At 40.3% G+C, this 23,367-nt stretch overlaps 1 protein-coding gene across 3 annotated transcripts in view; it reads right to left on the bottom strand.

Annotated features, from left to right (window-relative positions):
* Positions 1 to 23,367, bottom strand: part of LOC137104927 (cadherin-18) — a 146,669-nt gene that overhangs the window by 73,625 nt on the left and 49,677 nt on the right. For 2 of the 3 annotated variants that reach the window (XM_067486813.1, XM_067486811.1), the window contains exon 1: positions 6,730 to 6,969. The exons of the other annotated variant lie outside the window; for it this stretch is intronic. In XM_067486813.1, the coding sequence (XP_067342914.1) occupies positions 6,730 to 6,759 (30 nt within the window). In that variant the 5' untranslated portion in view covers positions 6,760 to 6,969. Of the gene's footprint in view, positions 1 to 6,729; positions 6,970 to 23,367 lie in introns of those variants that run through there. 3 annotated transcript variants of the gene reach the window in all.

Consider the following 23,367-nt stretch of genomic DNA (forward strand, 5'->3'; position numbering starts at 1 on the left):
CTTTTCCCCGTCGCGGCGTTGCACGTGAACGATAAGCCGGTGTGACAGGCGCACGGCATACTAATGTTTTATCAGTGCCACGCATCAGGGTTCCTCTTTGCACTGTGACATGGGTGACTAACTGACGTGACTCACCTTTTTCTCCCCCGTCAGAATAGTACATGGCTTTGGAGTTAGGAGTCCATCTTCCACTGAAAGCAGGGTTTTAAAAGGCTCTAAATGTGTCTCAGCACGGTGGTTCTACAACATGATTAAGAATTTCAATGGGGTTTAATTGAAATTCCTGGAATGCGATAACCTCTTTTAAAGAAATCATTCCTCGTCAATAAAATATGGAGGAAATTTTTTATCACAAAATGGTTTTATAGGAAAACAGTCCATTGCCACACTTCTTGCACATTTTACTGACTGTCCAGTCGATACCAGTTTATTCTGTGTATAATCTCCATTGTAAAAGTGTTTTATCCATCTACAATATAAATCTGGACTGGGATAAGCATGATACAGGAGATGCTCATTGAAATGAAACGCAGGCTTTCCCCTGAGGAAGGTGAAACCTCCCAAAATGTGACCAAAAGGCGTGTCTGCCACCACAGTGCTTTTAAGCAGAGAACAAACTAAAATACTCGGAGGCAGCCTGCAGGTTTCCACAGAGAAACATGCAGTGATTACATAATGACAGTTCATCCTGAAGAGCTATTTTAAAAAGAGAGAGTCTCTGAGCAAGCGCTCACAAATGTGAGATGGAAATTAAACCCCCACTCCCCTCCCCTCTCCTCTCCTAATAGTACATTAACTATTCATGCAGCATATTGGCGATCAAATGGCTCTGTTGTCGCTGGTTTCATGGTTTGCAGAGACACTCATCCCATAGAATTGTGGACAAATGTGCAGACAGAGAATATTCTCATCTACACCCCATTGCAATCACCTGTTTTCGTGACATATACTATGTTTTTAGCACTTCGTTCATTGTGAATTTAATGCCATGGACATACCAAAAAAATAAATAAAAATTATCTGGCTGGATGATTCCAATTTTTTCAAGTGCTGAGTGTTCTTTAAGGAAATGCTTTGCTGCCCATTTGTCAGTGCCAGTGAGAGCAGGAGATGAATCATTTTAATGTTGCTCTCGCCCATTCTGAAGAAACCCAGAGTGCAGCAATGTCAGCGTGATACAGACTGCTTCATACAATACCAGACTATATTTATAAAAAAGGAAATTATAAAAGACAACTGGCCAGAAATGGCAACTTTAAAGTACAAAGCCTGATACCTTCTCTTTCTAATGCTACTGAAGAAGCAGGTGTTTCTGGTTTCAATCATTGATGCTCTGTTACTCGTTGGCGAGCAGTTGTCTTCAAGGTGTGATCACTTCCTGAATGAATACCACGTGCTTTACCACAGCAAACTGTCTGATGAGTTTTCATAGCATCCGTCTCCTGATTGGCTGTTGGTGTTTGTCTGACGGCCTATTTAAGTCTCCTAAAGGAAGTCATTTTGGTTTCTTTTTTTTATTTTATTTATGGGACTGAGCCACACATTTTCCAAAGAGAGAAGCATATTTAATGAGTGAAAACAATGAATACTTAAAATAAGAAAAAGCAAATGCAGAAAAATGCAAAGTTTGACGATCAGGGTCGCCACTATTAACTGGGATAAAAATGATGGTGACACACCCACTTTTTTGGCATTTGGATAAGAGCAAACAGGATCTGTCACCATTTGATCGATGCAACTCTAAACACTTTACCATATGGAACAAGAATATAGGGAAGCAGAAAACTGAACGTGTCAATACCACTGAATTATTCCATTTCAAATGGCAGGACATTTATATGGTCTCCCCCCAAGCAGCTGTTAATAACGCTGTTCGTTTAGGATGCAATGTCTCAGTGTTGTGTAGATACTGGCACGATAAGTTGTGAGTCAAGCTGTTTCACTGGAGATTAAAGTAATGATGACAAAGGTAGATTAAGGAGCAACGTCTCAGTCGGATTGATCTCTACATCGTGTGTTCTCTGTTTGATTTGGTGCAAAACAATGATTTCATGAACCTTTTTCTTTCGTTGTTAACTTTCACAAGGGGGCGCTGTTTATTTTGTTCACTCTTCAGCTTATTCCAGATGCACATCAACCGCTGCCAGGAACTTAACCTACGGTATTTCCCGCATGTTTAAAGCTCTGTGCGAAAGCTCCGTGTTGTGTACACATTCCCATCAGGGCACCATGTCTGATAAGAAATTTAATGACAAAATTTCATGCATCATTTATCTCTGTAAGCCACACAATAACAGCACGGTGCTGCATCACAAACAGGGGATTATTTTACCTTGTCGAATCCTGGATTTTGAAGTAGATGGCATCACTGACAAGACCTATCAACACTTGCTTTTTCAAAGCTAATTTCTACCCCTACGTAGTCTTAGTTGGCAGACACAACCACTGAATGACCACTTTTTTTTTTTTTCTGTGAAGAGACTGTTTGTGCTTGAAGGGAAGTATGATTCATCTTTTGAAGGGCCCTTTGAATGTGTGGTTGGAACAACAATCTCCAGTTCTTTTTCTGAGCTAGTCTGTCATATATGACTGAGGACACATGAGCATCAGACTGTAACCAACTGGGTAAATTTCTGCATGAAGATACCCTAATGTTTACTCCTTAGTATGGGTCAGACACAGTATAATATCTATCTATATCTATAATTTCAAGGCAAGATTGTCCAGATGAGATTATTGTGGTTATTTAGTTATTTAAATGTAAAGGTGCAGTGTGTAATGTTTAAAGCTGCTCTACTGGCAGAAATGGAATAGTATCCATGATTGTTTTTATTAGGGAGTAATTGCCTTAAAATAAGAGCTTTCTCTTAAGCTTAGAGTTTGCATTTATAGCTACATTTGAGAGAGTTGCCCTTTTCTTAAAAGCTGCCATGTTGTACCACCATGTTTTTATGGAAAGGCATGTGTTGTCACTCACATTTGAGACAGAAAAATATTACAAACTAATAAATGCTAATATATTATTAGGGGTTTGGCAGTGCCACTGGATGACTCCACTGTCTCATGACACATTTCTGGATAAGAGACCTCTCCAAGACTGACGTTTCTAGTCTTCCCAGCCAGACTTTTGATGCAACACAACATCAGCATCAATATTGGGTCTTCAATGATTGTCCCCACTTAATCTGGCAGAAATCTGGGGGTCATCAATGACGATCAACTGAGCTTTACATGTCCTGTCTCAGACCTTTCCTTTTAGAATATGCAACCCACTAATTGTCCAGCACCTGTCTACCTGAAGTCCCTTATATAGGTCTACAATCCCTCCCATCCAGCAAGCTCTGATGGTGATGATGATGATGATGACACAAGCTACCAAACTCTGCACGCTCAGCAGCTTCGCTCCCAATATTCAACAAGCTGCTGAAAACGGAACTCTTCCGCAACTTCCTATGCGCTAAGACTTTACTATTAAAATAACACAATAAATAAAATCCTGCTCACCACTAGATACCACTAAGGCTTAAACACTACACTCTTCAACAATTTGCACAGCAGTACTCATTGGTGCCTCTTATAATTCATGTTAATATGAAGCTGTGTGTCCAAAGCCTTAAAAACCCTTGATGGCCCAGTTACAAAACAGTTGAGTGACAAGTGACTGAACAATAAAGTTTTTACAATACATGACTCATTTACAGTGATGGTACGTTCCATTATGCCAAGCAACATACACCATTTAAGATGCCCGCCCTGCTGTGAGCACACTGGAATAAGTGCAACACTTTGGGTTGGGGTTTATTTAAACTGGTGTCAAATAAGGGACTCCACTGATTAACATTTACAGTTTGTCATCTTAGCAGTTACCTTGATATCTTCACCACTCACTCACTCACTCACTCAGAGATATTCAAACAGTTGAGTCTGTAAAAAATGTGAAAAAGACATTTTCCTGAGTTGCTGACTTCAGTGAGATTAATAACAGTGTAATTAGCTCGCTGCCCTTTTCAAAAAAGAAAATATCCACAAGGTTGGACAAACACACATACTATTATATCAACAAAGAGTGTCTAAAGGGTAGCGGGGGGCCCTTTGTCCTTTTCCGAAGATCTGCAGTTCGCCTTGGATTGCTGCTAGGCAGGCACTGATGTGTACATAGGGAAGTACTCCATCTTTTTTTTGTAAATGCAAACCCTAAAGTCACTCAATCAAAGTTACATGGTCATGACTGGTAAATTAATGTTTGTCTGCGTGGTTTAGCAAAATCAGTTCACTATAAGGCCGGGACAATCGTTTGATTAATGATCTGTAAAATTGTCCAGAAAATAATCAATAACCATTTTTTATAGTTTAATATTTAAGCCATTTATCAACTTATTAAAAAAAAAAAGCTACTGTATGTGTGGATTTTCTCACTGAGACCAACTTCATGCTATTATTTTTGAAGACCTACTCTGATCAGCTGGAGCTGGAGCCTTCACATCTACCAACCAACAGAATACTCCTAATGCATTATACAAACTGTCTGAGGTTACTGCCTTACCAAGGTAATACTGCCTTCCAGAGACATATGAAGTAGCATCTCTGTATTAGTTTTATTTCTGGTATTACTGTGTCTGTTTCCTTTCCTCGCAAGGTGTAAAATATTACTTCAGCTAAGTAAAGGAATGCAAAAATCATTACAGATGTCCTTGTTTTTAAAGTTCCCCAGCTAGTGCTTAAACCACATTACACACCAATGCCATGTTTTGCTTCTCGCCCAGCTACAAAGCAAACTACAGATGTTCTCTAGGCTCCTTAGCAGGACAGTGTGACATCACAGTGGGGCACAGTCTCACCACCAATCACTATCAAGGTACAAAGATTCAAAATAGATAGAGACCACAAAGACAGAGTTCAGTAATTTGATAGCTACCTTTTGATCAGACTGAGTAAGAAATCTCAAGGCTTTTGGATCTGCTAACTCCTGTTTGGTCATTGGGATCTTTATTTACAAGAGGAAAATGAATCCATTTCAGTTGAGGGATAATCTAATAATAATAATCCCTTCATCTCTTTCCTTTCCTTTTCTAATGGCCACAGTTTTTCTGCATGTTTTACACATGTAGCTGTGTTGGTCCAGACTGTTCCAGTTGGCAGATTAAACTAAGCAATTTTATGACCGGTACATTGCAAATTCAAGCACCAAACAAAATGGCTTGTTTGGAACTCAGTCAGCTGCCTCTTTTTTGATTCAACAGCTTCCACCAAAGTGAGGACATTCAGCCTTTTAAAACTAAGGCACATTGGGATGAACATGACTCACCTCTGTAACGGCTTTTAGTGTTGTGGTTGTTAATTCTGAGTTTAGGTAGCTTCCATGTGGTGCTGCAGTTTTCCAACCCTGGACATAAGATTGACACTATATGATGAGTGACACTGACGTGAGGGCCCTCTGAGACTGAGTCCTTTATTGCAAGCCATGCAAGTCTATGATGTACAGCAATCACCAAAATCCCAATGTTTAGTCTCCTCCAGAAAAGAAACCATTTTGTAAACAAGTGACTAATTATTTAGGATACTGATCAAGGAAATGCCCACCAACTGTGGGTTCCAGCTTCTCAAATGTAAGGATTTGGTGATTCGTCCTGTTACTCATATTGTGAATATATTCTGGAACATTGATATGAAAATTAGGTGACAGATTGAGAGTGAGGAAAATATCATTTGTAGTCTTACTCTAGAACAGTAGTCAAAGAAGGCCAACAGTCATCAGCCCCAGTTTCATTAAATAAGGGAAGAAAATCCATCATACACGAAAATATGGTCTCTGCATCTTATTCCCAAGCAGCTAAATGATCCTAACTGAGGCATCCCGTTAGCTCTTCACCAGACTGGGAGGGTGAACAAGCACCATCTACAGCTACTTCCAACCGTATGTGTCCAGAAACCCATGCTGCTGAATCACGCCATCTTTTCTCATTAAACGTTTGCAAACACATCAGCCAGGTGAGCACCTTGCAAAAAAAAAAAAAAAAAATGCTAAGCTGAGGATTGGCAGCCATACAATTCTCCCTGCGCTCACCAGAAGCCAATCAATGCAACATTAACATGGACAGCTAAGCATCTGGCACTTGGCTCACGCATCTTTTAACACACACACACACACGTCACAGCATTTCGCAGAATTTAGATTCAAACTGAGACATCCACTCCAAACGCGTATACACAGAGGTGGGATCTGCTGCGGAGAGAGAGAGAGAGAGAGAGAGAGAGAGAGAGAGAGAGAGAAGCCTCCACTTATGGAGAGGCTGCAGTCAATGAGTGGACTCCAGTTTCCTGCAGTGCGCGTAAATTTCAGTCTGGCTACACTGGTGCGGCACACGCACCAGAGGGATCGGGTAACCTCCAACTCCCACTCTGTCACAAGCGGCCTGTCTATCAGTCATAACTGTGTGCAACAACACCCCAGGAGGAAAGAGACAAACGCGCACATTAGAGCCGAAAAATGCCTGAGACACAAAGTGGACACTTGTACTTCTCGTCCACTCGTCTCGGGGCGCAAACTCAACGCTCACGAGCTTGCGCGCTACCAACGCGCGCTCGACTCGGGTTATTTATTTGTTTATTTGTTTATTTATTAGTTCTGTCAAAGCCAACACGGTAAAGACGCGGCACACGCCCGGTACAAATAAAAACTTAGGTTTTGACAGATATCAGCGCATACACAGACAAACTTATCCATCTTACCTGTCCGCGCGCTCTCCTCTGGACACACATGACGCCTGATTTAAAGGCGAAAAAGACGCACGACTTTGACTTTGGTCCTTATTACCTCCGCCTCTCTTTCAGTTTCCTTCCCGACCGCTGTCATCCTCTCCAGGGCTGAGCTGGACTGCACGGCTTGCAGAGCGCAGAGACTCTACCTTTCTCACAGTGTGTGAGTGTGTGTGTGTGAGTGTGTGTGTGACGGGACGAGCGAGCCGAACCGGTGTGTGTGTGTGTGTGTGTGTGTGTGTGTGTGTGTGTGGCTCTCCCCGCTGAAGCATCCTCCAATCCTGCCCGGCTACTGCGGCGGCTGAAGCCTAAGAAAGCGCCCGATTGGTCGGTTTACGCATCAATCCACAGCGATCAGCCTCGGACCGGCCTCCTCGCGCTTTTCTTACCCCCCCTTCTCCTCCTCCTCCTAGAACCCCCCTCTTCTCCTGCTCTCCTCTCCTACTGTTAACACGTGATTATATAAGATACTGATCAGGAAGGGAGACGTTATCCGTGTCTCATTTTCTCACTCACACAGTAGACTGTCCCAGTAGGAAAGTGACAATTAATGACGGCAGAAAAAAAAAATGATGGGAACTTACATACATTTGCTAAGTTACACAGTGTGTGTTCATTTTCTTGTGGAAATTGTAAACAACAATCTCTGGATGCATTAGGAGAGAACGGGCACTTGACCCTTTCTTCTGGGTTTTTTTCAGTTGATTTGTTCACAGTTGTTGTTATTGTTTGTGTTTTTTAGCTATGTGATGTCACTATTTATTTATTTTTTACTTTTGCACCTCGTTTGGAGAGTTTTTTTTAGATGCTTTTTGCATCTTTTGTGGGGATTTGTGTTTTCTAACTGAGCTCTTTGAAAAAAGGAATATGAACAGTAACATCAGAGGCTTTGGTCCACAGACTAACGACATGAGCAAGTTATTAGGCTATGATCTGCTCTGGCAGCTAATCCCAGCGAACTGCAGACTAAAGGTTGCGAAACTTGAAATAGGTGTTTTTAGCCTTGTCAAATGTGACCCGTTTTGCCATTTGACAGCAACAAAAATACCCTAAATGTCTTCGCCTTGAATTTGATGACTTTTCCTAAAGGAACCCGAAATACATAGAAATGAAAGTATTTTAAAAGCTTATTCTTGTGTACAGGTGCTACCATTTATTGTACTTTGAGGCTGTTCCGGGTCAGATCGAACCAATGTCTATTAAAATGGATTTTAGATTTGTGTGTGTGTGTGTGTGTGTGTGTGTGTGTGCGTGTGTGTGTGTCAAATCAAATGGTGGGAATGTGAAAATGTACAGTGGTGGCAGTGTTTCGAAATCTTTGGAACTGTCTGTGTTCCCACCACATTTGCCCAGGTTCCTGCAGAAAGTGGGAGTAGAACAGCATAAGCTTGATCACTCATAATGAGCATAGGGAGCAGATGTCATACAGAGGTCACAGGCGTAAATCTGCACCTGCGAAAAACAAGTACTTGCAATGCAGAAAAGAAATAAAGGCACCTGAGCTGACATTTCAATGACTGAGGTTACGGCAAAAAGACAAACTGTGCAAGAGGTACTTGATTTGTTCTTCTAAGATGAGGAAGCCGATAGCAATTTGAAGGAGGATGTGTCAGAGAAGGAATGATGATGATGACTCTGCCCATTTTAATTTCAATAAAATATAGTTAAATAATTATGGCTGTTATGCTTTAATGTCTTAGGTAAAACAGGACATCACATTGTGTGATACTGGATGTTTTTATCCAAAAACTATTGGTGTAAAACCTAAAAAATACACTTTCTGAAACATTGATTAAGATTAAGATCATACATTTTAAAAAGCTCTGTAGTTCATAATTGGGTATAAGACATTTATTATGAGGGTATTCTTTGTCCGGGTCAAAATTGACTCGTAAAATTGTCCTGGACCATACTGTGAAGGCATGTGGACAGTAGTTAAACCCTTTCAGTCCCAAGCCAAAATCAGTCATCGTGCTTTCTTCTGAAAGATTTAGTAGGTAGATGTTATTAGGTGTGACTGATGTGACTTATGTGTAAACCTCTCAAACAAGGTGAGGACACGTGGGAATAGACATGGCAGGTGAGTGCAGGTGTGTAGACATAGTGTGAAATAATACTGGAGAACTAAAACATGAAATATAGCAGTACTGTTTTTTTGTTTGGGTTTTTTTTTTTTTTGCTAATAAAGATGGAGATTCGGGTTCTATTTTTTAAAGTTTTAAAGGTATTCAAACATTATGAGTCCAACAATTTAACATTTCTTAAAGCCATGAAGTGTCCTTTAAGTTCTCTGGTTGAGATCTTTGAGTCATAAAGAACTGAGTGTTACTTTCATCCCCGAGAATCTTAATAGTGCCATCAGCAAAGCACAGCTACCAATTACTCCAGTGAGTTCAGAACAGTTAGGAGAGTGAGATCAACATCTAAGCTGTAGAATTCAGTGGAAAGGAAAAACTAAAATCGGGAATATTTGCAGGATTTAATTTACTTGTCTGCCCCTGCATATGAAGGAAAATGTGCAGCTTTCAATTGTTGAGGCAGGAATTTAGCCTGTCTTTTGATCACGTTTGGAAAATGCAATAAAGAAGGAGCATGTCCTACAACATATCCATTGGAATATGTTTTTAACTTGTCCATGATCTGTGTAAGGTCAAGCTGCTATTTAAACTTGGAGAATATAGGGATCCTGCTAAAACGATCAGTTTTTGACTTGAGTGTTTTAATAGTCTCGTTTTAACATTTTCAAATTAAACGTCATACATGTCATTTAAAGCCTTTTTCCTTCTGTGTTAACAGCTGGAACATTTATTACTGATTTTCGTAATGTGTATATGAAACGTTCACTGAAATGAGGGCCCTCCAGGTTGGCCTTTCTTTCCATCGCTGATCCCAGGTATCGACCCCCACACGGCTTCTGTTTACAGTCAACGGGCTTCAATAATGTTCAATAAAAGACCATTTGTTTTGAACCATGTCTCAAAATGCTTTTCAGGGCCTAAGATTCAAAGTTCAATCTGCAGCCATGTTTGTATCTATAGAAGCACTTTGCTTCTCAAGTGCCTTCACATCTGGTGTCACTGACAGTCTGTCACAGGGTCTGTTCCCCTGAGGCATTTCGATGATGTTCGGCGTCTGTGCATGCAGTCCCTGCTCAGATTATGACCAGACTCATAATCATAGCGTGGACAAGCAATATTGGACACAATCCAGAGCCTTATTTCAACCACGATATTGTTCATCTCAAGGTCAAAACTTGTGGATGACTGTCAATACGAGCCTTAGCAGTAAACACATATAAAATAAAAACATTCTCTCTGAAGCTGTAAAACTCTTTAGTTCTCGTATACTGCATGTCAAACAAACCAGCTTTTATCATAGTATCTGACATCGACTCGCCTAATTAATCGACATCGACTAATTAAATTGGCTAAATTCTCACACTACCTTAAATCAAGAGTTATTTTTGATTTAATCAAGTTAGATCAGAATAGATGCCCTGTGTGATTAAATACATAACTTAAAACATAAAACTCTGCGCAAAAGGGAAAAACGTAAGCAGCAGAATCTTAATATTTGAGCGTAGCATGTCAACGAAGGCAAGCGGTCCATCATTACCAGCCCATGTAGTTGGGTTGGTCACCTGCTACCTACTGGTATGGTTATGAGTGAGACGTGATGAACATTGGTGACATCGACTGGTCTTAGTAATATTACAGGCAGGTGACCTAATTTAAGCTTGTTTCGCACATGAACTCTGGACGTTTCACACGTGTGACACACAGCAGGAGATTGTCTGAGTCAATTATCCTCACGGGAGAAACTGCTGGAAGTCAGTGCATGGTCACTGTGCCTAAAAGGCACAACATGATAGAAAACGTAGGCTGTGGAAAACAGTGTTTTGTTTACATCACATTGGAGCTGTGCATCTCCCGCCTGCTGCAGCAGACAAGTGATGGAAACGTCATGAACACGCCCATTCACTCGCTTCCAATCCTCCTGACAATTCCCAACAGAGCATCGTGATGCACGCACGAGCTCACGCACATAATCGGGACATTGAAGTCGGAAAACTAATGGGTGTGTGACAAAACACAGGGCTTTGAGACAAGAGACAAGAGACACCAGTTTGATGTGGCTAGTCAATGTTGACATGTTGTTACTTAATTAGTCTTGTTACTGTATTTTATCAATCTTCATGTGCCAAAAACAATATTGTGGCCCATAATATCCCATAATAAAGAGCCTACTAGCTTCTGGAACAGGTACCCATTGGCCCATATGTATGGTGCAACCACCATTGAACGTGATAACATCACAGCAGGTAGATATTGCAGCACAGTTTCACAATGCAGGTGCAATGACATCCATTACAGTACTATCCTGTTTCAGATTGTGCCAATACTTTTGAATGTGTTTTAGGTTCAAATGATATTTAGTCAACTAACAAAGCAAATAAGTCCAGGCATTCAAGTGGAGGGATAAATACCAAAGAACACCAAATCAAACGTGCATACACATATGCCTATTGGTGCACTGGCTTTCATCAGGGTGTCTAAGAGCATTTTTCTTTTCAACCCACAGCGCTCCAAAAGCACTTGTGGTTCTGGGGAATACCAGAAGCACTTCTGTTTTGACAGTATTTCTCTTTACATATTTCAGTGAATTTGATTGGCATCCACATGATGTGCAGACCTGTATCATAGTAACGGAAGCAAACCTTTTATTAAGAAGCCAGAAACGTTTAACGTAGCAACGTTCAGCTCCAAAAAAGGAAGGAGAAAGGAAACAAGTAAACTATATGTATCAAATGCTAACTTTGGCAAAAACGTCACCAGCTGGAGGCTAACTGCATGTGATTGTGTGATTAATCGCCCTCATCCATTCATTCATACTGTGTAACCTTACGCCTGTAATGAGCTGCTGTGCATTTTTTTTTCATGCTTTTTGTTCAATGCTTATCGACATACTGTGCACGCTGCCTCTGTGTTGATTTATGTGGGCTAAAGCTATTTGGGATCTTTGATAGTTGGAGAAATGTGAAATTAGGATGTGTTGATAAAAGTGACGCTGCTGCTGTTGTCCACAGTTGCTGCTTAAAGGCTGGATTGGCAGGAGGGAACTTGCGTGGCAAAGCAACTCCCTGCTTAGTTTGGCGATATATTTGCAGGTAACATATAAAAAGGTTCAGCTTAGGTCTAATGGAACTTTGACGCCAGGTGTAATGCTTAAATATATTGTAGTATTAATGATTCCACTGAAAATCTACGTAACTTTTATACGTGAAATCAAAACAAATTAAGATATTTGCCAAAGCTCTAATTCTGTACCAGTCTTCCATGACTTGTTGGTGATGCCTGTGTTGCCGTTTTTCTGCAGCCAGCATGTCTTAAGCCGGACACACACCTTAAGAATGTCGAAGGCTGGACAGTTTCCACCAACTATCACAGATTTCTAATCTTTGACAGTCTGGCAGCTCACACTTAAGGACCGGTCGGGACATTTTGGAGATGGACAGAAACACCCCCCAAAAATACTGAGAGAGAGGGAAATTCTCACGTGTTCTTCTGCCAAAACAAATACGACAGCAATCGAGCACTTGACAATTAGTGTGTAAAAAGAACAAAAGATATGAAAAGCCGCAAAGTCATGGATGTAAAAGTGATGACAACGCGGCCTATAGAGCCTACAGCAGGACATGAAGGGGAAATAACTTTAAAAAACACTATGTTTAGATAAAGCTATAGTTACTGTAGGTCTGCTTCAGTTGCGACATCCTTGGTCGTCAATACTGGTCTTAAATATTAAACCGGTTTTAAAAATTCTTTGTGGGAACAAATGGCACAGACTGGGGCTTTAGAAAAAAAGACCAGAAACATTACCAGCACAGACCAGGACCAAGTTTTTCACAACTAAATCACATTCATATTGTCTGTGCCTGCCTTTAGTTTAGCTGCAGTTATTTTGGGGAGGGGGGGGGCTGGCTGCTCCTGCTTTTTGACTCTTTCCCTTTCTCTGCCCTATTGTTTCCGTCAATCACTTAGTCATTCAGTTAGTCAGTCACTTTTTTTACGCTCACATTCACATCACTCAGGTACCCTTGGGCCAGCTGTTGAGTCTGCCTATGAATTCAGCCATGCTTTTGCTCTTTCCGGATCCAAAGGGAAACTTAATGAATAATGAACGGGGCAGGAGGGTGAGGCTGGGGGTGGGGGTTGAAGAGAGGATGAGGAGAGGGGCACTGAGAGTGAGGGAACGAGAGAGAGGCCCTTCAGGACCAGGACGCGAAGGATGGAGAGATGGAGGGAGGGCAGCTTGTTAGTGTTCACCCATCAATTAGGCCACAGAGGAGACAAGAAGAGAATGGAGGGCGATGTGTCATGGATGAGAGGAGGAGGAGGGAGAGTTGGAGGTCTGTAAACTAAAGAGTGCGATTGCCGAGGAGACAGATAAGGTATCAGAGACGAGAAGCCGAGCGGCAAGATGAGATTCAGAAAGAAGTGGACATGGAGAGGCAGGGGTCTTGAAGACGTCAGAGGCTCCTCAGCACACTGCCTCCAGCTTCATCTATCATCCAGGCCTAGTTCTTCCTGCCAACACAACTGTGTCTTTGGTCCACATCCAGAGTCTGCATACAGCATCAAAAAGCCTCTAAAGTGGATGTGCTTGGTGTATTTAAAAAAACAAAAACAAAAAAGCAATGACTCTCCTTGAAGCCGCAGACGGGTGATTTTGTTCTTAGCACTAGAAGAAACAAAAACCTTCTTTAAGATTCATATTACATCACTGCCAGACATTGAGGCTGGATTATCACAGTATCAGACTTAACTAACCACACTGGTGTTTCATGATGCTGATGTTAAACATGCATAGAATAATGCTGACAAAGCAGTATTTGTTTTTTTTCCATACAACATTCCACCTGAACCCTATGACTTACAGCAATAGTAAGTCATTCAAATAAACTCTCCCAGACATTTCATGTAATAAAAGGCTATGGAATCATCCAAAACCAAACTACCACTGACTTGAAAATTGCATGAAGAGGTTTGCTTTAGTTTTCATTTGATTTAGAGTTTTATCAGATCGCTTTTTGTTTCATAATGTCTGTTTTATTTCATGGACCTGGATAAGTATTGCAAAGTCTTGGCTGGATGAGGAAGCTTTGCATTGTTATTCTGGATAAAGCTGACTGATAAAGCAAGCTGTATCGACTGTGTCTGGTATGCCACACACACACACACACACACACACACACACACACACACACACACACACACACACACACACACACACACACACACACACACACACACTGATAACACACATTTATTGCTTCTTTATCAGCTACAACAGCAATTTGACGCTGTTGGCTTTATAAAACATGGAAACTTCAAAATCATTTTGGAAAGATGTAAAGTACTGGCACAACACAAATAAACAGGCATTAAAGATGCACCATGCTGGTAGAGATCATATATATTTCACTTGGGTTTTGTTTAGAGAGCTAGTGTACACACACAGTATGGGTGTGAAGCTACAGTATAAATACAAATACTTCTCCCTAATGACAAGCTGCACAGTGCTTTAAGAGTTACTTGAGTATTGATCTAAAAGGTCGTTTCTCTGCATGATGTCTCTTTCCCTGTCCGGTTTTTAATGACAGATCAGTAAATCATTTTGCCAGAAGAGCTAATTGCTGAAAGAGCCTGTAATGGTACACGGAGATTGCATGTGTTATGTAGACACGTAGGCCATTGTCTTCTGAGGAGACGCTGGTGGTGTACTAGTAGCTAATGTGTGTTTTTAATTTTATTTTTTTTTTTCCTTTTGTGTTGCAAACTGGAGCCTCCATATCAGAGGGACATTTGGTCAATTAATCACAGCTAAGCAGAACTATGGGATTATGCACTTGACTGAACCCCATTTTAAGCTGCTGGTTTGGGTGGGTGTGTGCAGGGGAAGTGCTGCCGACACAGACAAATGGTGGAGGCAGCGGGCTCTGCTAGAGCTGGGAGACACATGTCAGCAGGCTACGACTGGGAATTTGTTTGCCGTCTGCAACACGTATAATTTATATGTGGTTGACGAGCATCAAGGTTACACCGCACCCCGCCATTAAAAATCCATATACTACTCATCCCTCTGTGGAGATTACTGTGAGTACTATTACTCAGCCTAAACAAATTGCTGCTCAGGAGTTAAACAAACAGTTGTTTTTGCTGCAGACTCTGAAAACATTTAGTTTTCTTTAGGCTCATCTAGTCTTTACAGTTGTACCTGTGGAGTCATGGACATTGATTTATAATAATAAACTTCACATTTTAGTGTTTCTAGCCGTATGCCTGGTTGAATTATTATTAGTTGATTATTAGTGGGCTTTATAGTAACACACGAGGGTTTCATATTCCCAATCTAATTAATAAGAATATATTCTTATTAATTATGAATTGGCAAGACCTGATTTACAGTACAAAAGAAGCACTGCTGGGTGTCAAGGAGGGGAGAATGTCAAAAAGTCAATCTGCTTTACACAGAGGGAGGTTTTGCAAGCAGCTTATTTACATCCAGTTCAGACACCCAGAGGAAACTGTTAATAGCTGCAAATGGCAGCTAGCATCAACATTCAACCTCGATAAGACACTAGCTCAGGTTTAGGCACAACAACAAGAAACACGGGTTGTTAGGGACAAATGTTACGGGTCAGTCTAAAATCACTGCTTCCTTCATGTAAACACTACATGTGTATCGTGCTCACTATAGTCAGTAAATGTCGGCCAAATGCATTTCCTCTGACACATGGCCAAGAAGAACTGGGAACTGAACAAGTGACCAAAGGGTTTATGCATGAAAATGCTCGTCCAAGATGGCATCTACACGTTGGCTTGTTTTTTCCATCCCCCCAGTCTGAGAAACAAACTTTCAATTTGCAATAATATGAGGTCTTTAATGACTAATCAATAATGAAAAGCAGTGAGGATTCTACAATTCAAGAGCACCACCCCCAGAGATATCATATTAAAAATAAATGATTCATTGTGATTCATTTGTGTGTGTCAGAGGCATTGTGGGATTGCTCACGAGTTGATTCTCCTTGGCCATGACCTAGAAAATCTCCAGGTTCCAGGACACATCTACACGTCCTTCACTGAGACGTAGGGGTCAATTGGTTCACGGTAGGATGCTACAGTCAAGAAATACAATGACAACTTTGATTAGTGTGTTTGAACTGTGAAAGAGCAGATAACCACAGAATGTTGGTTTTTGGATGTGAGAACATCTGTAGCTTCAATCAGTGAAGATGTTTAAAATTGGGGGGGTGTAAGGACACTGTTATTTTCATTTAGGATTAGGAGCTGTTTCCATCCCATGTGCAGGATTAATTGGAAATTTGTTGTTTAGGTTTACAATTTCTAGATGGTGTATGTGAAAATGATTCCTGAAGAAATAAGAATATGATTTGATGAAATGGTATTTTCTGCTGTAGAAAGCTGCGGATGGAAAAGTGTGGATGTTTCCTGTAATTTGTATGTGCAGAATTACTATATTTAGTTACTGTAGTAAATAAATGTAGAAATCCTTTGTTTGGATCGGATCACTGACTCCAAGCCAGACCTTATCAGTGGCCAACAACCTCACTAATGCTCTTGTGGCTGAATAGGAGCAAATCCCTGCAACCAGTTTCCAAAATCTTATGGAAAGGCTTTCCAGAAGAGTGGAGGCTGTTGTGTTGGCATGTGAAAGCATAATGTTTGGAATGACACATTCAACAATCGCATATCAGTTCACCCATTTATCCAAAACACATGAGCAGCTTAAGAAATACAGTGGATGTGTATAATTTAACTACCCAGTAATATGAGTGCAAAATCTAAAATGCTTCTGATCGCAAAGTAATGATACAACAAAACAAGTAATATACACACATTTATGCACAATTAAACAAATTAGTTGAATTTCCAAAGCTAAAGTAAAAGTACTTCTCATTGTGGCAGGTCAACATTTTAATGTAAACCTGTTTCCCAGAAGTGGCATATTTCAACTTTAAGCAAATCCACTCACCGCATTTCACATATTTGATCAGGAATTTCAGTAATGTTGCTCTACCACTGAGCCACCAGGTCCCTCAGTGGTTGTTTTCTGCCATCAACACCATATCTATGGTCTAGTAGGAACCTGCTGTACGTGTTTTTGGACTCATGAGTGTATAATCATTGATATTATGTACTTCAGTGTTATTTGGTTTTTGCAACATTAAGACATAACGGAAATAACTGTGGGGGGAGAAACAATATTAGGTAAAGTAACTATATGACTGATAATATTAGATGGTCCTGTGTTTTGTCACCTAAACACCATAGACCAGCTCCCAGGAAACACTTTGCACACTATGAATTTCATCACCAAATGCATCTCTGGCAGGCTGTCGCACTTACTGCAACGGCTAGATAACTCTAATTTACCACACGTCTCCTTCATAAATACGCCAGGAGGTAGTGGGTGACCTTACAACACATAACTATGAGCTGATAATGACTAATTGCTTGATAACCTGGGGGTTGTCTACATCTACTTTGCGCTAAATGAAAGTTCCTTCAGTTCATTAAATCCTTGCAACCACCTGAAGGCAACATGACAAATACATTTAAATCTGCAGCCTCTGAATGTAGACGTGTAACATCAAGGTGCTGCACCATTACGCACAGCTGTCCACTGTCTGTACCTTTGTGAAATCATGTGCAACGAACAACATGCTGATTGATTCTTGAAATGCAATGTGTGAAAAATGACATGGTGCAACATTAAGATATGACGGGACCATTTATGACTTAAAGTAGGGCTTCAGCAGAACGGCTGTAAATTTTTACTTTCCTTTGATTGTCCAGAAAATGCAGTGTTATCCCTCCCTGTAAGGTAAAGATGATTCTCAATAATTGGTATCTACCTAACCATGACGCTTTGGCTGAGGCCGTTCCTTGTTTATAGTTATTTCATTAATAACTGTTTCTGCTCTTGTTACTTTGTTCCTGTTATTCTATTAAACTGTTGGACGTAAAAGAGTGTGTAGAGTAACTCATTTTGTATAAACACAGATAAAATGCTAAATCATTAAAAGAAATTTGTGTGTAAAATGATTTTGTCTTTATATATGACATATAGATGTATAGAGTTAAAATCATCAGCATGACACCTACTAAACCTACTATGGGTTAAAAATGCCCAAAAAGCTAATCCACACTGTTAAAGGCTCAGCAGAGTTGTGATGGTCTCAGCTACACTGTAGGCTACACTAAGGTGGTATGTGGGCATTTGAGTACAAATAACAGAAACAACACAAAGACCTGATAGTTTACCTATACACTTCATCCGAGAACAAAACACCACATTGTTTGTTGCTCATTTAGCAGGAACGAGGAGTTTACAACCCCATCGTCTCAGCTCACTTCAGTGTTGACACTGCGCTGTAGTTATTTGAGGAATGATGGAAATGGACAAAGTGGCTGTATGTACAAAGGACGTCGCTCCAGCAAACAGCACAAGACCCCATTTGGCCTCTGAAATAATCCACTTCACTCCACTTAATTGGTCCTTCCTGCAAGTGAGACAAAGTATAGGTATTTGGTCATTACTGACAGCCCAAAATAAAAATAAAATTGCTCCCAGATATTTAAATGCTATTAATAATGGGGTGTTTGTTTATTATTGTCATGATGGCTCCTTGTGACTCACTTTGCCCTTTAAATCATTGATGTAATCAATACTGGGTCTGAGCTCTGCAGCTGCAGTTGAAATCCAAGTCGAAACCTTAATATCAGGGCAGGCACAGTGACCACAAAGCACTGAATCATCCATAATATTAGACAGGGCGGATGATGGTTAACATCAGATGCATTAACAAGGATGTTGTGGGAGAAGTTAGGGCTGGAGACAGGGATTCATTTCAACTTGTCGGTCAACACCCTCATGGGAAAGCCAATAATAGAGGATATCCATGACTCCATTTTGTTCCAAACTTATATTACTGTATGCACATCGAACAGCTGTCTTATTGCCTTTTCTGCAGAAAAGAAAAATAGTCAATCAACATCATAAGCTTCAGAGGACAGATGACAAGATCATGTCATCAAATTACATCTGGTGGGGAAAAAATAATAACAGATTTATAGGTTGAAAATTACTTTTGCGGAGTCCTGAAAAGGGGTTAATCACCATCTGAACAGCACCTGTGTTGGTGTGGTCCTCGAATGCAGATTGAAGAATATCGACTATAATAGTCTATAATTTACACAGACCAAGTAAAAAAGGGCAGCTCTCAAATGATCCAGATTCATTTTGTGAATATACTGTTTATTTTCTTTTAGTGCCTTGTTTTATTCTGCTGATATGTGACTGACACCCGTTGTTATCTTTCAATAGGTAACCTGCTACTTACTGCCATAGTTTATAAGCACGACATGTTGGAGATTGTAACATCTAGTAACCATGTAAGGTGCCAGAGTTGCATTTCCTAACAATGTAAAGAAGAAGTTGGCACCAATGGGAAGGTGACCTCACACAGAACTTTGACATGAGTGAAACCAGTTCATATCTCATTAGTGTTGCTACATTAGTCAGTGCTGTTTCTAGATAGTAACCCACTTTAAAACCTAACTATTAAATCAGACAAAAATCATCTATTTTAGTGCCTAAACCAAACAACAATTTTGCATAATTATGATCTACTGAGCCTGCTAGCAGGCTTTATGGAGCAGATATGTACTGGCACATTTCTATGATGGTGATAACGACAGGTAAGGGCCACTAAATAGTGTGATGACATCCAAAGTGTGGCTCATGTGAGGCAAATCTGACTTCTGAACATTTATCTGTCCTTTATGGATGTACAGCATTATAGCACTATTTATACGCCTTTCTTGAAAGCCGGCTCTACATTTGTATTATTGTAGTATAATAATCCAATAAACTAACAATTTATGGAACTTAATGTGCTGAATAGGAACTGTGTATTATTATTAGTATTAGTGGCCTGACTTTTTTCCTCTCGCTTCTAGTTTTCTCTCTGCTTCTTGACTTATTGTACATCTCTATTAAATAAAGGCCAACAAGGTTAACATAATTATTTGAAAAGTCACAGGCATTTAGTGCTGTAAATGTCTATCCATGTACATTATTTTATGATCGCCCATAAGTGTTTGGGCACAGGGCAATGCGCAAGCCCCCTAAAAATGTCATCCTACATTTTTCAGACTTTGAGCAGGCAGAAAGAAAGATCTCCAGGGACCTGCATGAGTATAAAGTCCAGTAATATTTATGGAAGGAAAGTCATGGGTCAAAAGGTTTCACTCTCTGGCAGACAATGTTTGCCATAGGCTCTATCTGCAGTTCCAATCCTGTCTCCTAGAAATTGTTCATATACAACTGAACTGCAACGGCAAGTATATTTTGTTGAAAATATAATCTGGCACTTTCAAAAAGGTGCCTTTGCTAAATAAGCACTCCGAAGCTTTTTAGTGGAGGTTGTGTACCACAAAACTGAAGCTAATATTTAGTGGCAGATGAAATTGCAAATTTTTTATTTCTCGGAATTACAAAGATACATGGGAGACTGTAACATTCAAGAGACCAATTAGAGAAATGTCCTTTTAATGCTAAAGCCACAGTCAGCCTCTGTCTCATCAACCTGTATCTCACACACACAGCAAATCTAACATAACGCTAATAGGCCCGAAGATCGTTTTCTTTTACACAATCTCAGGTGGTTAAACACAGCTAGTTCAAAGACAATGGTGGCACGGAACACAAGTCACATTTTGGTAGTGGCTTTAAGAGCTTCCATTTCATTATGCTGAGTCAAGAGCTTTTGATAAAACGTGAATTGACAAGCACGTTTTTAACAGCAACACCACCTAAATGTCTAAAAGGGATTTGCTGCAGACGAGATGGGCAGAAAGGCCCCAAAGCCTGAGCAAAACTGCTCAGTGGAAATTGACACTGTCAGATGTCATTCACATGAAGAAAAGGTGAAGTGGAGACACCTGCGTCACTCAAATTGTCTTAGATTCCAAGACTAGAGGGGTGTAAACAGGAACTGGTGACAGAAACTGAATCTCAGATTACTGGTAAAGCACTGAATACCTTTCAGCAGACTCAAGTTTAGTAACACAGCACGTGTTGGAAAAGACAGTTTTCTTGCTAAACGTAAGACTGGAGGCACTGGAAAACAAATCTAGAGGAAGAAAATATGCCTAATAATAGAGAACAGTCATGCAACTTAAATGAATTCCATGTTTTTATATTAAAATTGCTGGGGACTTTGCATTTTGACCCATAGCTGCTGTGGCTCATGAATGAAAGAAAAAATAAATAATACCCATTTAATTTCTAATTAATGTGTTTGAGAGTCCCTTCTTTCCAATGTCTTGCATAACAAACTCAACTAATTAAATTATTTCTGCCAATGGAGAAATGCTGCTTCTATGAAACGTTCATATTAACTCAATCGGCCACATGTGGAGTACACTTTGTACATACTCTAATTATTTTATATCCTGTAAAACAGTTTTTTTATTAATATTGAGAGTTATGTTCTTGAGCATGCAGAATTTTCATTCAACAATTGTTGGACCATTGAGCTTAAGAGCTTTTCTTGGCCTCTTTAGTGGTGTAGGGACCAGCAGGACCTGCTGACGGAGTCGAAGTCGATGCTGTGTTGTGCTGAAGGTCTTGCTAGGACTACCAGAACTGGTTTGTAGATATCGGGTTAGAGAAATGTTTGTCTTATCCAAGCAACATGGAGAAACAGGCAGAAATGTGTGACAGTGTCATATCAGACAAAGAGTGGCGTGTCATCTGCATACCAATGATAGAAAAAGCTGTATCAGCGGAAGGAAGAACCCATGAATGTGGTGTAGACCGAAAAGAGCCGAGAACTTAGCCCTGCGGAGAGGCAATGAAAGCTAGAAACTTTCCCGTTCAAAAATCCCTTGAAAGTAGGTCCACACTGGTAAGATTTGAGCCAGGTGAGAGCAGTACCACAGATGGCGAAGTCGTCTGGGAGATAGCTGTGTATTCCTATTTTACTTTAGTAAGTAGTAGTTATTGAAATGCAAACAATGATCTCTTCTAAAACCTAATTAAGGTTTTTTTCCAGCTAATATGGTCTTAGGTCGTCATTCTAAACATAATGATTGTGAGGCCTGTGATAACAGCCAGAGTAGGGCCCTACTTAGCCACATCTATGGTCCTGAAGATAATGGCTATTGGAAGGGATGATATCATTCAAAGCACACAATAGGCATGGTTTAGAATGAAGAATTTAGAGAGACAGAACATACTTTTCATCTCATGACTGCATTGGCACAATGTCTTTTCCTTTGAGAGTTAGGCACCATCTTCTTGGAATGAAAAGATGCTCCCCTATTGAGAAGTGAGGCTGTTCTCAAATGTTGCAAGCTTCTTCTCCACATGGGTTCTGCTTCAGCTTCTCGTCTCCCACACAGTGTGCTCCTTAGGAGGTACCTCTCATTCTGTTTCATAACCACAAAATGTCTCTTGAAATTCATAGAACATGTGTTAGATGTACCACCAAGGTTCAGTTGTTTGGCCAACACAGGAAACGTGACGGGGACAAATCACAAAAACAATGTAAGTATACATCGTTAACAACATTAATATAGACACATTCATATCTAAACAGAGTTTATTACTTTGTTAATTTGTCTGCGTCAGGTGCAGATTTTTTCTCTCTTAATGCATCAGTATCGCCACACTTATTCTGCTTTCACTATTCACAAAGTCATTTTGATTGACTGCAATATGTGACATATGGGAAATGTTGTAGGCATTTATGTTGCAAGCAACATCAATGACAGAACATAAATGAGTGCTGGGGAAGACAAGTGCTCATTTTCTCATGTAGTGTGTCTTTGTGAAAGACAAGGAACATCTGGGACACCTCACAACAACCTGACAAAATGAGTATTGTGTCAGTTCTTCAAGAAAACTTCTTTGAAGTGTTCTTGACATTGCCCCGCAAGAGCACAGAAAGCTCCTTTTGCACAACTGGAAACATAGATAAACAAATGATTTCAGAAAAAGATTTTTTTCAGAATCAGCGAAATCGAATGACGCTGATCGAATGATGTTTCTTGAACTTGATGAATGATGTCACCAAATGTCGCCATTTGACCATCGCTCCCAAGTCAGGAGTGTTATACCAATTCATTATGCCACCCATTGAACATGAATGCACTGCCTGTGTGCATGTTGTGCATCAACACTGACACTGTTCCACAAAAGGAAAAAGGCAATTCCACCTTTCACAATCAATGACAAATGGTTTGGGGTTGCGTCTTCTTCATGAAACGGGCTACACACCGAATGAAACCATTCATTATTGGTGCTGTCAGGTGAAACAGCGAAGCCAATCTTCAGCAGCTCCTTGATAATCAGTTAATAGGCAATTCATAAAACCAAACCTACTCAACATGTGGTCTGCTATATCACATTATGGTAAGAATGGAAAAACCGGATGAAATAGTACAGCTAGTCCATAAATGCTAAAAGATTCTATAACCTTGTTCCACTACCGGTAAGTATTGGCAACAATTCGTA

This window comes from Channa argus, chromosome 19 (genome assembly GCF_033026475.1).
Source record: "Channa argus isolate prfri chromosome 19, Channa argus male v1.0, whole genome shotgun sequence".
Classification (NCBI taxonomy): Eukaryota; Metazoa; Chordata; class Actinopteri; order Anabantiformes; family Channidae; genus Channa; species Channa argus.